The sequence below is a fragment of the Scyliorhinus canicula genome, chromosome 16, assembly GCF_902713615.1.
Source record: "Scyliorhinus canicula chromosome 16, sScyCan1.1, whole genome shotgun sequence".
Classification (NCBI taxonomy): domain Eukaryota; kingdom Metazoa; phylum Chordata; class Chondrichthyes; order Carcharhiniformes; family Scyliorhinidae; genus Scyliorhinus; species Scyliorhinus canicula.
In genome coordinates, this window is record NC_052161.1 from 127,527,430 (window position 1) to 127,544,452 (window position 17,023).

A 17,023-nucleotide genomic window follows, 5' to 3' on the forward strand; every position below is an offset into this window, starting at 1 on the left:
ACACTCCCCCCTCCATCAGGAGGCTGACACTCCCCCCTCCATCAGGAGGCTGACACCCCCCCCCTCTCCATCAGGAGGCTGACACTCCCCCCCCCCCTCCATCAGGAGGCTGACACTCCCCCCACCCTCCATCAGGAGGCTGACACTCCCCCCTCCATCAGGAGGCTGACACTCCCCCCCCCTCCATCAGGAGGCGGACACCCCTCCCCCTCCATCAGGAGGCTGACACCCCTCCCCCTCCATCAGGAGGCTGACACTCCCCCCTCCATCAGGAGGCTGACACTCCCCCCTCCATCAGGAGGCTGACACCCCCCCCCCCCCTCCATCAGGAGGCTGACACCCCCCCCCCCTCCATCAGGAGGCTGACACTCCCCCCCCCCTCCATCAGGAGGCTGACACTCCCCCCTCCATCAGGAGGCTGACACCCCCCCCCCCTCCATCAGGAGGCTGACACCCCTCCGCCTCCATCAGGAGGCTGACACTCCCCCCCTCCATCAGGAGGCTGACACTCCCCCCCTCCATCAGGAGGCTGACACTCCCCCCTCCATCAGGAGGCTGACACTCCCCCCCTCCATCAGGAGGCTGACACTCCCCCCCCCCTCCATCAGGAGGCTGACACTCCCCCCCCCTCCATCAGGAGGCTGACACTCCCCCCTCCATCAGGAGGCTAACACTCCCCCCCCCTCCATCAGGAGGCTGACACCCCCCCCCCCTCCATCAGGAGGCTGACACCCCCCCCCCCTCCATCAGGAGGCTGACACTCCCCCCCCCCTCCATCAGGAGGCTGACACCCACCCCCCCCCCATCAGGAGGCTGACACTCCCCCCTCCATCAGGAGGCTGACACCCCCACCCCTCCATCAGGAGGCTGACACTCCCCCCTCCATCAGGAGGCTGACACTCCCCCCATCATCAGGAGGCTGACACCCCCCCCCCCTCCATCAGGAGGCTGACACCCCTCCCCCTCCATCAGGAGGCTGACACTCCCCCTCCATCAGGAGGCTGACACTCCCCCCTCCATCAGGAGGCTGACACTCCCCCCTCCATCAGGAGGCTGATACTCCCCCCTCCATCAGGAGGCTGATACTCCCCCCTCCATCAGGAGGCTGACACTCCCCCCCCCCTCCATCAGGAGGCTGACACCCCTCCCCCTCCATCAGGAGGCTGACACCCCCCCCCCCCCTCCATCAGGAGGCTGACACTCCCCCCTCCATCAGGAGGCTGACACTCCCCCCCCCCTCCATCAGGAGGCTGACACCCCCCCCCCCCCTCCATCAGGAGGCTGACACTCCCCCCCCTCCATCAGGAGGCTGACACTCCCCCCTCCATCAGGAGGCTGACACCCCTCCCCCTCCATCAGGAGGCTGACACTCCCCCTCCATCAGGAGGCTGACACTCCCCCCCTCCATCAGGAGGCTGACACTCCCCCCCCCCCCTCCATCAGGAGGCTGACACTCCCCCCTCCATCAGGAGGCTGACACCCCCCCCCTCCATCAGGAGGCTGACACCCCCCCCCTCCATCAGGAGGCTGACACTCCCCCCTCCATCAGGAGGCTGACACCCCCCCCCCCTCCATCAGGAGGCTGACACTCCCCCCTCCATCAGGAGGCTGACACCCCCCACCCCCTCCATCAGGAGGCTGACACTCCCCCTCCATCAGGAGGCTGACATTCCCCCTCCATCAGGAGGCTGACACTCCCCCCCCCCCCCATCAGGAGGCTGACACTCCCCCCTCCATCAGGAGGCTGACACTCCCCCCCCCCTCCATCAGGAGACTGACACTCCCCCCTCCATCAGGAGGCTGACACTCCCCCCCCCCTCCATCAGGAGGCTGACACTCCCCCTCCATCAGGAGGCTGACACTCCCCCCTCCATCAGGAGGCTGACACTTCCCCCTCCATCAGGAGGCTGACACTCCCCCCCCTCCATCAGGAGGCTGACACTCCCCCCTCCATCAGGAGGCTGACACTCCCCCCTCCATCAGGAGGCTGACACTCCCCCCTCCATCAGGAGGCTGACACTCCCCCCCCTCCATCAGGAGGCTGACACTCCCCCCTCCATCAGGAGGCTGACACTCCCCCTCCATCAGGAGGCTGACACTCCCCCCTCCATCAGGAGGCTGACACTCCCCCCTCCATCAGGAGGCTGACACTCCCCCCTCCATCAGGAGGCTGACACCCCCCCCCTCCATCAGGAGGCTGACACTCCCCCCCCCCTCCATCAGGAGGCTGACACTCCCCCCTCCATCAGGAGGCTGACACCCCCCCCCTCCATCAGGAGGCTGACACCCCCCCCCCCCTCCATCAGGAGGCTGACACTCCCCCCTCCATCAGGAGGCTGACACCCCCCCCCCCTCCATCAGGAGGCTGACACTCCCCCCTCCATCAGGAGGCTGACACCCCCCACCCCCTCCATCAGGAGGCTGACACTCCCCCTCCATCAGGAGGCTGACATTCCCCCTCCATCAGGAGGCTGACACTCCCCCCCCCCCCCATCAGGAGGCTGACACTCCCCCCTCCATCAGGAGGCTGACACTCCCCCCCCCCTCCATCAGGAGACTGACACTCCCCCCTCCATCAGGAGGCTGACACTCCCCCCCCCCCTCCATCAGGAGGCTGACACTCCCCCTCCATCAGGAGGCTGACACTCCCCCCTCCATCAGGAGGCTGACACTCCCCCCTCCATCAGGAGGCTGACACTCCCCCCCCTCCATCAGGAGGCTGACACTCCCCCCTCCATCAGGAGGCTAACACTCCCCCCTCCATCAGGAGGCTGACACTCCCCCCTCCATCAGGAGGCTGACACTCCCCCCTCCATCAGGAGGCTAACACTCCCCCCTCCATCAGGAGGCTGACAGCCCCCCCCCCCTCCATCAGGAGGCTGACACTCCCCCCCCCTCCATCAGGAGGCTGACACTCCCCCTCCATCAGGAGGCTGACACACCCCCTCCATCAGGAGGCTGACACTCCCCCCTCCATCAGGAGGCTGACACTCCCCCTCCATCAGGAGGCTGACACACCCCCTCCATCAGGAGGCTGACACTCCCCCCTCCATCAGGAGGCTGACACTCCCCCTCCATCAGGAGGCTGACACACCCCCTCCATCAGGAGGCTGACACTCCCCCCTCCATCAGGAGGCTGACACTCCCCCCCTCCATCAGGAGGCTGACACTCCCCCCATTCACCATCCCAGCCAACAGAATGACACAGGTTGCACTGGAGCATTGCACAGCCCGTTTCACGATGTTTCAAAGAGCAAGTGAACCTCGCCATCAGGAGGCGGAGAATCACGGAGGCCCCAGAGAATACCGAGTCAGGCCCGCTAATGATATGCCAAGATCGCCTACTATACATGCGGAGTGGAACGCATTGACGTCACTGCCCAGGCACCGGAGAATTGCGATTTGGTGTGAAACGGGCGTCTGCCAGAATTTCGGCATCAATATCGATTCTCCACTCAATCGCGCTTCCCAATTCCGGCATTAATCGAGGGAGAATCCCGCCCTAAGTGTTCCCGCTGGGACTGAATAGCGTGCAATTTGTGTTTCTGCGGCTCAGGACATGCAAATTGGCCTGCGGGCAGCACGGTGGCACAGTGGTTAGCATTGCTGCCTCACGGCGCCGAGGTCCCAGGTTCGATCCCGGCTCTGGGTCACTGTCCGTGTGGAGTTTGCACATTCTCCCCGTGTCTGCGTGGGTTTTGCCCCCACAACCCAAAAATGTGCAGATAGGTGGATTGGCCACACTAAATTGCCCCTTAATTGGAAAAAATAATTGGGTAATCTAAATTTATAAAAATAAAAAAAAAGCAATTCCCGGCCCCACAGGCAGTGTAACCGCTGGGGCCGGGATTAACCCTCAAGACCCTGACAGCCGGAGCTGGTTTGTAAGAGTTCCACTCACCACACTCACTGCAGCCACGGAGATGGCTCAGAGAAGACCTGTCCCCAATTACAGGAGTCCCAGCTGGACGCACTGCTCGATGCCAATGAGGAGAGGAGGGGCACCCTCTTCCCCAGGGTGATCCTGAGGGGTGGGGGTTACTGGTGAAGCCTCTGCCCTCAGAGGGTCAGAGAACCAGGGAGGGTTCAAAGGGCACGGTGCAGTAACCTTTGTTTGGACTGAGCTCTGCTAATCCTCTGCTTCCTCTGCAGGTGGCCATCCCTTCTGAGGGGCGCCAACACCCGGTGGGCCACTGATTGAGATAATAATAATAATCTTTATTAATGTCACAAGTAGGCTTACATTAAAATCCCCGAGTCGCCACATTCCGGTGCCTATTCGGGAGAATTCAGAATGTCCAATTCACCTAACAAGCACGTCTTTCGGGACTTGTGGGAGGAAACCGGAGCACCCGGAGGAAACCCACGCACACACAGGGAGAAGGTGCAGACTCCGCACAGACAGTGACCCAAGTTGGGTATCGAACCCAGGACCCTGGAGCTGTGAAGCAACAGTGCTAACCACTGTGCTACCGTGCTTCGCCACACCCATCTGCTTGCTGACACAGCTGGGGTCTGAGGGTTTCCAGAGGGGTGGCCTGGGTGGGCTCCTCTATCACCAGAGGCTATCGGAACATTTACAGGACGCAGTGAGCAGGCAGCAGAGTGAGCAGGCAGCAGGGAGAGCAGGCAGCAGGGTGAGCAGGCAGCAGGGAGAGCAGGCAGCAGAGTGAGCAGGCAGCAGGGAGAGCAGGCAGCAGGGAGAGCAGGCAGCAGAGTGAGCAGGCAGCAGGGAGAGCAGGCAGCAGGGTGAGCAGGCAGCAGAGTGAGCAGGCAGCAGGGAGAGCAGGCAGCAGGGTGAGCAGGCAGCAGAGTGAGCAGGCAGCAGGGAGAGCAGGCAGCAGAGAGAGCAGGCAGCAGGGAGAGCAGGCCGCAGAGAGAGCACTCAGCAGGGTGAGCAGGCAACAGGGAGAGCAGGGAGCAGGGTGAGCAGGCAGCAAGGAGAGCAGGCAGCAGGGAGAGCAGGCAGCAGAGTGAGCAGGCAGCAGAGTGAGCAGGCAGCAGGGAGAGCACTCACCAGGGAGAGCAGGCAGCATAGAGAGCAGGCAGCAGGGAGAGCAGGCACCAGAGTGAGCAGGTAGCAGAGTGAGCAGGCAGCAGGGAGAGCAGGCAGCAGGGAGAGCAGGCAGCAGGGTGAGCAGGCAGCAGAGTGAGCAGGCAACAGAGAGAGCAGGCAGCAGGGTGAGCAGGCAGCAGGGTGAGCAGGCAGCAGAGTGAGCAGGCAGCAGGGTGAGCAGGCAGCAGAGTGAGCAGGCAACAGAGAGAGCAGGCAGCAGGGTGAGCAGGCAGCAGGGTGAGCAGGCAGCAGAGAGAGCAGGCAGCAGAGTGAGCAGGCAGCAGAGTGAGCAGGCAGCAGGGAGAGCAGGCAGCAGAGACAGCAGGCAGCAGAGTGAGCAGGCAGCAGAGTGAGCAGGCAACAGAGAGAGCAGGCAGCAGGGAGAGCAGGCAGCAGAGTGAGCAGGCAGCAGGGAGAGCAGGGAGAGCAGGCAGCAGAGTGAGCAGGCAGCAGAGTGAGCAGGCAGCAGGGAGAGCAGGCAGCAGAGTGAGCAGGCAGGGCGGCACGGTGGCACAGTGATTAGCACAACTGCCTACGGCTCTGAGGACCCGGGTTCAAATCCTGACCCTGGATCACTGTCCGTGTGGAGTTTGCACATTCTCCCCGTGTCTGCGTGGGTTTCACCCCCACAACCCAAAGATGTGCAGGATAGGTAGATTGGCCATGCTAAATTGCCCCTTAATTGGAAAAAATAATTGGGTACTCTAAATTTATTAAAAAAAAAAAAAAAAAAAGAGTGAGCAGGCAGCAGGGAGAGCAGGCAGCAGGGAGAGCAGGCAGCAGAGTGAGCAGGCAGCAGAGTGAGCAGGCAGCAGAGAGAGCAGGCAGCAGGGAGAGCAGGCAGCAGGGAGAGCAGGCAGCAGGGTGACCAGGCAGCAGGGTGAGCAGGCAGCAGGGTGAGTAGGCAGCAGGGACAGCAGGCAGCAGGGTGGGGAGGCAGCAGAGAGAGCAGGCAGCAGGGAGAGCAGGCAGCAGAGTGAGCAGGCAGCAGGGTGAGCAGGCAGCAGGGTGAGCAGGCAGCAGAGTGAGCAGGCAGCAGGGAGAGCAGGCAGCAGGGAGAGCAGGCAGCAGAGTGAGCAGGCAGCAGGGAGAGCAGGCAGCAGAGTGAGCAGGCAGCAGAGTGAGCAGGCAGCAGAGAGAGCAGGCAGCAGGGAGAGCAGGCAGCAGGGAGAGCAGGCAGCAGGGTGACCAGGCAGCAGGGTGAACAAGCAGCAGGGTGAGCAGGCAGCAGGCAGCAGAGAGCAGGGAGCAGAGTGAGCAGGCAGCAGGGTGAGCAGGCAGCAGAGTGAGTAGGCAGCAGGGACAGCAGGCAGCAGGGTGGGGAGGCAGCAGAGAGAGCAGGCAGCAGAGTGAGCAGGCAGCAGGGAGAGCAGGCAGCAGGGAGAGCAGGCAGCAGAGTGAGCAGGCAGCAGGGATAGCAGGCAGCAGAGTGAGCAGGCAGCAGGGAGAGCAGGCAGCAGGGAGAGCAGGCAGCAGGGTGAGCAGGCAGCAGAGTGTGCAGGCAGCAGGGAGAGCAGGCAGCAGAGTGAGTAGGCAGCAGAGAGAGCAGGCAGCAGAGAGAGCAGGCAGCAGGGAGAGCAGGCAGCAGGGAGAGCAGGCAGCAGGGAGAGCAGGCAGCAGGGAGAGCAGACAGCAGGGAGAGCAGGCAGCAAGGAGAGCAGGCAACAGAGTGAGCAGGCAGCAGAGTGAGCAGGCAGCAGGGTGAGCAGGCAGCAGAGTGAGCAGGCAGCAGGGAGAGCAGGCAGCAGGGAGAGCAGGCAGCAGGGTGAGCAGGCAGCAGGGAGAGTAGGCAGCAGAGAGAGCAGGCAGCAGGGAGAGCAGGCAGCAGAGTGAGCAGGCAGCAGAGTGAGCAGGCAGCAGGGTGAACAGGCAGCAGGGAGAGCAGGCAGCAGGGTGAGCAGGCAGCTGGGAGAGCAGGCAGCAGAGTGAGCAGGGAGAGCAGGCAGCAGGGAGAGCAGGCAGCAGGGAGAGCAGGCAGCAGAGAGAGCAGGCAGCAGAGTGTGCAGGCAGCAGAGTGAGCAGGCAGCAGGGAGAGCAGGCAGCAGGGTGAGCAGGCAGCAGGGAGAGCAGGCAGCAGGGAGAGCAGGCAGCAGAGTGAGCAGGCAGCAGGGAGGGCAGGCAGCAGGGTGAGCAGGCAGTAGGGAGAGCAGGCAGCAGGGAGAGCAGGCAGCAGGGTGAGCAGGCAGCAGAGTGAGCACCCAGCAGGGTGAGCAGGCAGCAGAGGGAGCAGGCAGCAGGGTGAGCAGGCAGCAGAGTGAGCAGGCAGCAGAGTGAGCACCCAGCAGGGTGAGCAGGCAGCAGAGGGAGCAGGCAGCAGGGTGAGCAGGCAGCAGGGAGTGCAGGCAGCAGAGTGAGCAGGCAGCATGGTGAGCCTGCAGCAGAGTGAGCAGGCAGCAGGGAGAGCAGGGTGAGCAGGCAGCAGGGAGAGCAGGCAGCAGGGAGAGCAGGCAGCAGAGTGAGCAGGCAGCAGAGTGAGCAGGCAGCAGGGAGAGCAGGCAGCAGAGTGAGCAGGCAGCAGAGTGAGCAGGCAGCAGAGAGAGCAGGCAGCAGAGTGAGCAGGCAGCAGAGTGAGCAGGCAGCAGGTAGAGCAGGCAGCAGGGAGAGCAGGCAGCAGAGTGAGCAGGCAGCAGAGAGAGCAGGCAGCAGAGTGAGCAGGCAGCAGGGAGAGCAGGCAGCAGAGTGAGCAGGCAGCAGAGTGAGCAGGCAGCAGAGTGAGCAGGCAGCAGGGAGAGCAGGCAGCAGGGAGAGCAGGCAGCAGGGTGAGCAGGCAGCAGGGTGAGCAGGCAGCAGGGTGAGCAGGCAGCAGGGTGAGCAGGCAGCAGGGTGAGCAAGCAGCAGAGAGACCAGGCAGCAGGGTGAGCAGGCAGCAGAGTGAGCAGGCAGCAGGGAGAGCAGGCAGCAGAGAGAGCAGGCAGCAGAGAGAGCAGGCAGCAGAGTGAGCAGGCAGCAGAGAGAGCAGGCAGCAGGGTGAGCAGGCAGCAGAGTGAGCAGGCAGCAGGGTGAGCAGTCAGCAGGGTGAGCAGGCAGCAGAGTGAGCAGGCAGCAGAGTGAGCAGGCAGCAGAGAGAGCAGGCAGCAGAGTGAGCAGGCAGCAGAGTGAGCAGGCAGCAGGGTGAGCAGGCAGCAGAGTGAGCAGGCAGCATGGTGAGCCTGCAGCAGAGTGAGCAGGCAGCAGGGTGAGCAGGCAGCAGAGAGAGCAGGCAGCAGAGTGAGCAGGCAGCAGAGTGAGCAGGCAGCAGGGTGAGCAGGCAGCAGAGTGAGCAGGCAGCAGGGACAGCAGGCAGCAGGGTGAGCAGCCAGGAACCTGTAAGTAGCACCAAAGGAGTGTGGTTAAATAACATGCTGCAGCAATAGTGGACTGAGCCAGGCCACCTCGATCCCAAGGGGTTGACTTTGAGTCCACAGACTTGGCAGCTCCTGCCCCTGGACAGGGCAGCCACACCTCCAAAATCCCAAATTCTTTGAGGGTTTTTGAGAGTTAATTCATCCTCCCGCTCCCTCTGAACAGATGTGTTGCCCAGTCCCCGCTTGTAAATACTTACACTTAATCACTCCCGCGAGACGTCCGCCCAAGAAGGGTGAAGCATGAAGTGTCTAAGCTGCTAATGATATTTAAATCCATGCAAATGACGGTTTTAGACGGACCGGCCAGCGTGGGAGCAAACTTCAATAACGGTGCCAGCAAGGGACTGGAGCGTGGGGACAGAATCGGCGCCGGGCACATTGCACGATTTGCCCATTTGGCGCTGTTCTCTGCCCAATCACAATTCTCGCTGCTGGCGTCGCGAAGCGGAAAGATTCAGCGCATTGTTTTAAATGTGCAAATAATGTTCACTGTTTCCTGCAAACTATACTGACTGTCCAGCAATGAATTTCAAAATAATCCCCCCCCCCCCTGTTCATTCTTTGGAACCAAACAGAAATTCCTTTCTGAACTCCTGGTTTATTGGAAATCAGCAATTGAATTATTCCCTTGCAACCCGCTGCAGCCAAATATTACCCAGCACTGATTGATTGTTCTCTCCTTAACAGATTAAATCAAGTGTCTTCTCCAAAACATGCTCCTAGCCGTGTAACAATTTTCCTCTTGAGAGCGGCATGCCACGCGAGGTTCACTCTGCTCTCAGCAGTCTGACAGAGCCACTGAGGATGGGGCTGGGACGACATTTCTCGTATTTCCACACTAATTAAATGACATACTTTTTTCAAATTTGGACAAGCATTAGGCAATCTCCGACAACAGGTGGCCCTGGTCCGGCTTCAATCCATGGAATGCACCTGCAGGTGAAGTAGTGGATGGGGAAAGCAAGGATTCAATTAGGAACAAGGGATTGCAATTAGGAAGCTTTCCAGCCATTCTGAGTGGTTGAACTAAGATGGGCTGGATGGTTTTCCTCTGATGTTTAGTCCAGTGCGAACATCCATGACGGACTGCTGTCTAGCTGGAAAGTGCACGTCTGGCCATTGAGTTAGACCATCGTTTGCCTCCCCTCCCTACCCCAACCCTTTGCAGCCATCTGGGCTGCCCAAGCAATCACTGTCCACGCGAGGGTCGGTCAATTGGTCAAGAGTTGCCAGGAACACGGCAGAATTTGACCCCCAGGTGAGTGTCAGCAGGTTCAGGGGCACATTAGAAGAATAAAATACAGGGTTCTGATCGAGAGGGACAGGAATTGTGCTGCTTGCTCACTTGTTTCCTGTTTTTCTTTGCAGATCTGAAACAAGTGTCAAATTGGGCGGAAAATCAAAGAAGGTGCAGAATGCCACAGATCTACAGACCGTGAGACTGGGTAAGAGAGGAGGCCAAACCTGTTTGGGACCTGAAGGACAGGCGGAGCAACAAATTGCTGCAGTGAGATTAGTCATTGCCCCACTGAGAGCAGTCTGTACCCACACCCTCAGTACAGGCAGTGAGATTAGTCATTGCCCCATTCAGAACAGTCTGTACCCACACCCTCAGTACAGGCAATGAGATTAACCATTGCCCCATTCAGAACAGTCTTTACCTACACCCTCAGTACAGGCAGTGAGATTAGTCATTGCCCCATTCAGAACAGTCTTTACCTACACCCTCAGTACAGGCAGTGAGATTAGTCATTGCCCCATTCAGAACAGTCTGTACCCACACCCTCAGTACAGGCAGTGAGATTAACCATTGCCCCATTCAGAACAGTCTGTACCCACACCCACAGTACAGGCAATGAGATTAACCATTGACCCATTCAGAGCTGTCTGTACCCACTCCCACAGTACAGGCAGTGAGATTAGTCATTGCCCCACTCAAAACAGTCTGTACCCACACCCACAGTACAGGCAATGAGATTAACCATTGCCCCATTCAGAACAGTCTGTACCCACTCCCACAGTACAGGCAGTGAGATTAGTCATTGCCCTATTCAGAACAGTCTTTACCTACACCCACAGTACAGGCAGTGAGATTAGTCATTGCCCCATTCAGAACAGTCTTTACCTACACCCACAGTACAGGCAGTGAGATTAGTCATTGCCCCATTCAGAGCAGTCTGTACCCACACCCACAGTACAGGCAGTGAGATTAGTCATTGCCCCATTCAGAACAGTCTTTACCTACACCCACAGTACAGGCAGTGAGATTAGTCATTGCCCCATTCAGAGCAGTCTGTACCCACACCCACAGTACAGGCAGTGAGATTAACCATTGCCCCATTCAGAACAGTCTGTACCCACACCCACAGTACAGGCAGTGAGATTAGTCATTGCCCCATTCAGAGCAGTCTGTACCCACACCCACAGTACAGGCAGTGAGATTAGTCATTGCCCCATTCAGAGCAGTCTGTACCCACACCCGCAGTACAGGCAGTGAGATTAACCATTGCCCCATTCAGAACAGTCTGTACCCACACCCGCAGTACAGGCAGTGAGATTAACCATTGCCCCATTCAGAACAGTCTGTACCCACACCCACAGTACAGGCAGTGAGATTAGTCATTGCCCCATTCAGAACAGTCTGTACCCACACCCTCAGTACAGGCAGTGAGATTAGTCATTACCCACTGAGAGCAGTCTGTACCCACACCCGCAGTACAGGCAGTGAGATTAACCATTGCTCCATTCAGAACAGTCTGTACCCACACCCTCAGTACAGCCAGTGAGATTAACCATTGACCCACTCAGAACAGCCTGTACCCACACCCACAGTACAGCCAGTGAGATTAACCATTGCCTAATTCAGAGGCACCTGTACCCACACCCACAGCTAGGTTAAGATTGGAATTAAATTTAAATCAAGGTGACATAAATGGCACATAGAGTGGGTACATTTTTTTTACTAGTGTGTTGGAAGGGAAGACAGAGTTTGCATTTGTGTAGCACCTTTCACAACCTCAGGGCATCACTAAAATATGGATTATCTGGGCATTATTTGGTGTTATTCTTTCAAGGTTAGCTGTATCAACCCTGCCCATCCCTAATTGCCCTTAATGGAGTGGTTTGCGAAGCCATTTCAGAGTTAGCCACATTGCTGTGTGTCCGGAGTCATATGTAGGCCAGACCAGGTAAGGATGGCAGATTTCCTTCTCCTATAGGACACTAGTGAACTAGATGGGCTTTTACGACAACTCGACAATGGTTTCATGATCACCATTGGAGGTTTATCCCCAGATTTGTATTGCATTCAAATTTCACCATCTGCTGTGGTGAGATTTGGACCTGGGCCTCTGGATCAATAACCACTGCCTTCCTTAAAAATCATCTCAGTACTGATCGTGGGAGTTGTGTTTCCTGCACATCAACAGTGACCACACTTTCAAAGTAATGAATTGTCACATTAGGACATCCATCGGTCCGAGAAGGTGCTGGAGAAATGCAAATTCTTTCATTGTCGGCAGGAAGCTGTTCAATTTGTACCAATCGAGTTGGTGCAGTGAGCATGACCCTGATAATCCATTACGCGTGGCACACTCTGAGCTGGCATTGGCTGGACTGCTGATTAGTATTTCTAGAATTTAAGAGTTGCCCAGACTACCAGCACAAAAGAGTGAAGGAAATCACACTGGACAGCTAACACTACCCTGCACTTGATTCAGAGCATGTCGGCCCTGACTATTATTTCTTTATTATTGTAACACCTGTGGTTAAATTTATTAAATAATGTCCTTTTTGAAAAAACATCACACTTCAGCCCACCTGTTGTGTAGTGACTAATGTTGGTCTCGGCACTAAGTGTCGGCTGAAAACCTCAAGTATAGTGAATACAGGGACTGAGTGCTCAGTATCAATTCATCAGCTTCACATCACGCACTTCCGAACACTCAACCCACACCTCACAGGCTATTCAGTGAGAACTGATGGTTCTCAGACCAAGGTGTCGCCCTTGGTTCAGTGGGTAGCGCTCCCTTATCTCTGAGGTAAAGTGTGGTGGATTCAGGTTTGAAGCACTGGATTCGAGTTGACCGTTGCTGCGCGGGACGGAGACAGTGCTGCACAGTCAATGGTGTCAACTTGCAGAGGAGACCGTGGGCAATGCCTGTCTGCCCTCTCAAGTGGGCATCACTGTTTCAAAGAAGGACCGGGGAGCTCTTCCGTAGTGTTGGACAATCTTTATCCCTCATTCACCGTGTGTGGGATCTTACCGTGTGCAAATTGGCTGCTGTGTTTCCCACATTACAACAGTAACTTCCCTTCGAATTTAATTGGCTGTGAAGCACCTGTGTGACTCTTGTGACAGGTGCTACACAAATGCACATCTTTTAAAAAAATAAATTTAGAGTACCCAGTTATTTTTTCCAATTAAGGGGCAATTTAGCGTGGCCAATCCACCTACCCTGCACATCTTTGGGTTGCGGGGGTGAAACTCACGCAGACACGGGGAGAATGTGCAAACTCCACACAGACAGTGACCCAGAGCCGGGATCGAACCTGGGACCTCAGCGCCGTGAGGCAGCAGTGCTAACCACTGCGCCACCCTGCCGCCCTCATTTCCCCCTTATTCTAAATGATGTCTCTCATACAAGATAAAAAAGCAACCTTTTGTTGAAGTTTTGGAATCAGCTGTATAAATATTTTTACCGCACAGCACACACACTGTGACTTGTCTGATTCTTCGGAAGAATAATATTGTGCTTCAGTTAGAGACTTTCCCCACCCAGAGAGTGCCGACTCTTGCTGGGTACAGTTTCACAGCAGCCTTCCACTGCCCAATCCAACTTTCTATTCCTCACGTAAACGGGTGGGAGCAATAGATTGTTCGGCGCGGGACATGACAGTGCTGGCATGGTGGGCCAAATAGTCTCCCCCACCAGAAATGTTCGACTTTTCTGGCTGGGAAAATAGAGTTGAGGTGTAGATCTAACTGAATGTCAGAGCAGATTGAATGGCCTGCATCTTTGTCCTACTGTTTCCCGTCATTGAATGTCGGGAGGCTATTTGTCACCCCAAGGGAGAATAATCTTTTTTTTTTTAACAAACAATTTTATTGAGGTATTTTTCGGCATTGTAAACAGTAACAAACATCAACAAAAAGAAAGCAAAAAAAGGCAAAAATGTGCAAACTTCCACGTAGAATCAATACTTCAATCGTACCATACTGCACAAGCCCGCTCCTCTCTCATCGACACTACCCGCCAATTTATCCCTCCTACTCTACTCTCCTCTAACCTCCCCCCTCCCGCTGACGCTCACTCTCCCGCAAAGAAGTCGATGAATGGTTGCCACCTCCGGGCGAACCCCTGTACAGATCCCCTCAAGGCGAACTTAATTTTTTCCATACCCAGAACACTCGACATGTCCGCAAGCCACAACTCAGTCTTCGGGGGCTTTGAGTCCCTCCACGCCAATAGTATTTGTCGCCGGGCTATCAGGGAAGCAAAGGCCAAAATATCGGCCTCTTTCTCCCCCTGGACTCCCGGGTCTTCCGAAACCCCATAAATTGCCACCCCTGGACCCATCACCACCCTTGTTTTTAGCACCCGGGACATGATCCTCGCAAATCCCTCCCAGTACCCCCTAAGCATCGGACATGTCCAAAACATGTGTACGTGGTTCGTTGGTCCTCCTGCGCACCTAGCGCACTTGTCCTCTACCCCAAAGAATTTGCTCATCCCAGCCACCGTCATGTGGGCCTGGTGAACGACCTTAAATTGAATCAGGCCGAGCCTGGCACATGTTGCGGTCGAGTTTACCCTACTCAGGGCTTCTGAAGTGAGAATAATCTTGTCCTCGTTCCGACGTCAATGCCCGCTTCCTCACCAGGATCATGAGGGCGAGATTAGTCGGCTCTGTAGGAACCATCACCCATAATAGTTGGCAGATCCACTGACCCAGCCACTAACAAAGTCTGCCTATTACAGCATTACTAAGAAGTGCCTTGTACTGAAGTTCCAGCAAGTATGACTCTGTTGCATCCTAAAAGGAGACAGGAGTCAGCTTCAGGGGATGGGTTAACCTATGTTAAATCCACATTCCCACGTTTGCTTCCAAGCCACGCTTACCAGAAACTCCCAGGTTTTATCCTCGATCTTTGCGTCACTACCTGGGGCCACCGTGAGGTTTGCAACAACTCGCCTCCTTCCCCCATGAGTAGGAAGGGAAAAACAATCCTGATTCCTGCTCCTGATCCCTATCTGGTGATTCCTGCACAGCAACAATAACTACAACTTGTATTTTTATAGCATCCTTAACAAAATAAAATATCCCGGGGCGTTTCACAGAAGGAACATGGTCGAACAATTTTTGACACTGAACCACAAGAGGAGATATTAGAATGTGTGACCTAAAGCTTGGCCCAGGAGGTCGGACTTAATGAGCATATTAAAGGACCAGGGAGGGGGTAGAGCAGAGAGGTTTAAGGAGGGAATTTCAGAGCTCAGGTCCCAGACAGCTGCAGGCATGGCTGCCAGTGGTGGAGTCATAAACGTTAGGGACACTCAAGAGGCCTGAATTGGAGGAGTGGAGAGCTCTCATCAGGTAGGAACAGGCGTGGGCTCTGATGGAACACTGTTGAGTAGTCCGCCACATTTAATCGACACACAACGGCTGGCCTCTTGGGTGGGGTAATGGCCACATTGTCAGTTCCCTTGGAACTGTGTACCCCAGTGAATCCCTGCCTTTGGGGGAGATGGGCAAAGTAAACGGGGGAGGGGGATGGAATAAAATCCAAATGAAAAAAGTTTAAAATGGTGCATCTCTGATTTCAGGTGAATATGTTATCATGGTGCAGGATGTGACAGCTCCACCGTTCTTGGGTCGCACTCTCTCGCCCGCTTTCGTTCTCCTGAAGGTTATACCGCAGAAACCAAATAGAAAGGGCAGCAGAAAAGAACTCCACAAGGTGCCCAACAAGTAGTGAGATCCCTGAAGAACATCGACATCTGAGGAAGTTCAAGCAACAGCATCCATGTATTGTTTTGGCCCTGCACCCCTCTGATCTACCAGAGATAACCCCCTTCTTTGATCTTTCCTTTCTCCACTAGCTTCTCCCTTGATACCATCACTGGGGTGACAGCTTCAAACACTATTTCATGTCGCACTCTCACAGACAGAAGAGACTCTCATCCCATTAGTCTGGGTCAGAGTTGAGTCCAGTTCTGAGAAGTGAAAGGGAATTTGCTAAACCACAGTAAACGCCCAGACTCAAAATAGTCTGCTCTATAAATGGGACCAACAAGCGCACAGATAGAAAAGTCCCTGCTGTAAGCGGAGGTGTCACTTCACAACAGATTGGTACCAGAAAAGATTAGAGGTTTTTTTTGTATTATATTTACTTCAGTTAATTCAGGTATAAATATAATTTTTAAAAATCTCTATTTAATAAACAACATGTTTGAATGTTTTCACTTCCCTTAAAGCTGTGAGAGTCTGTAAGCTTCAAACACAGCTGGTGGTGGGAAAGTGTCCCAGTCTGGTCGAGAGGATAAGCTGAACCGGGTGGTCAGATCTGAGGGAAGATTCAGCAGCAAACACTTTCTGAAGAAAACGACAATAAATAATTTACCCAAACTGATCAGCCTGAACGTCCAAATGACTGCTTCACGAGTGTTTTTGTCCATGTTTACCAGAGATTCACTCTTTCGTCTATGCCGAGTTAGTGGATTTCAGCTGGGCTGCTTGTTGTGGAGTTATCGTTTGCCTCGCTGCCCCAGGCCGAGGAATACGAAGCCATGCGCTTCCTAACCACTATTCAGTGACTATAGACACTAGGCGAGGACAGGAGCAAGCTCACTGTCATTCACCCGTCCTCAAATGTCCTGCCACTTAACAATTACCACTCAGGTGAGGTACGAGATCAGCCTTCAAGCTCTAACCCTTCCTTCTTGCAGGGAAGTGCAGGGCTATGGGGAAACAGGAGGCATGCCAGCACAAACATGATGGCCCGAATGGCCTCCTATACTGTATGAAGGGGAAACAATTAAGGGAGATTTAAAAAATCATAACAGTGCAATCATTTCCGAGTTAAGGATCCATGTTGAAGGCTATTTGTTCCCGGATTGGCGAAGTCTTCCTTCACGAATTACTTTCTTTCTTGGCCTCTGGTATTTCTTGATCCCTCCTTTTTCTCTCCGTCCCTCTTTTTTTATTTGTCTTTTTTCTCTCCATCCCCAAATTCTTCTCCCATCACTTGTAATTTTTGCTTTTGGTTTTTCAGTAAGTTGAATGACCTGTTTTAATGTCCCCATTCTCAATCAATGCTGAACCCAGCCCTCTGCCGATCCTTACACCTTGGCTTTGCGATTCATCAAGGCCCCGCCTTCTCAACCTTGCCCTTCGCCTGAGATATGGCGATCCTCAGGTTAAACCATCACCAATCAGCTCTCCCCCCTCAAAGGGGAAAGCAGCCTATGGTCACCTGGGACTGTGGCAACTTTACCTGCTTCTCGATTGGCAAAAACCCTGGTCTCCTGATTTCAACATCCCAACCATAGTTACTCTTCCCTCTCTCATCATCAGCCTCTTCCAATTCTTCTGGATCCAACGCTCTTGGTTATCAATTGTG

At 55.4% G+C, this 17,023-nt stretch overlaps 1 protein-coding gene across 1 annotated transcript in view; it reads left to right on the plus strand.

The window, feature by feature from the left end:
• The window catches only part of LOC119979455 (MORN repeat-containing protein 1-like), a 261,776-nt gene extending 245,725 nt beyond the window's left edge, over nt 1-16,051 (plus strand). The window contains exons 14-15 of the mRNA XM_038821709.1: nt 9,769-9,845; nt 15,228-16,051. Of these exons, the coding sequence (XP_038677637.1) occupies nt 9,769-9,845; nt 15,228-15,376 (226 nt within the window). The 3' untranslated portion in view covers nt 15,377-16,051. The remainder of the gene's footprint in view (nt 1-9,768; nt 9,846-15,227) is intronic.
• The last annotated feature ends 972 nt before the right edge of the window (nt 16,052-17,023 follow it).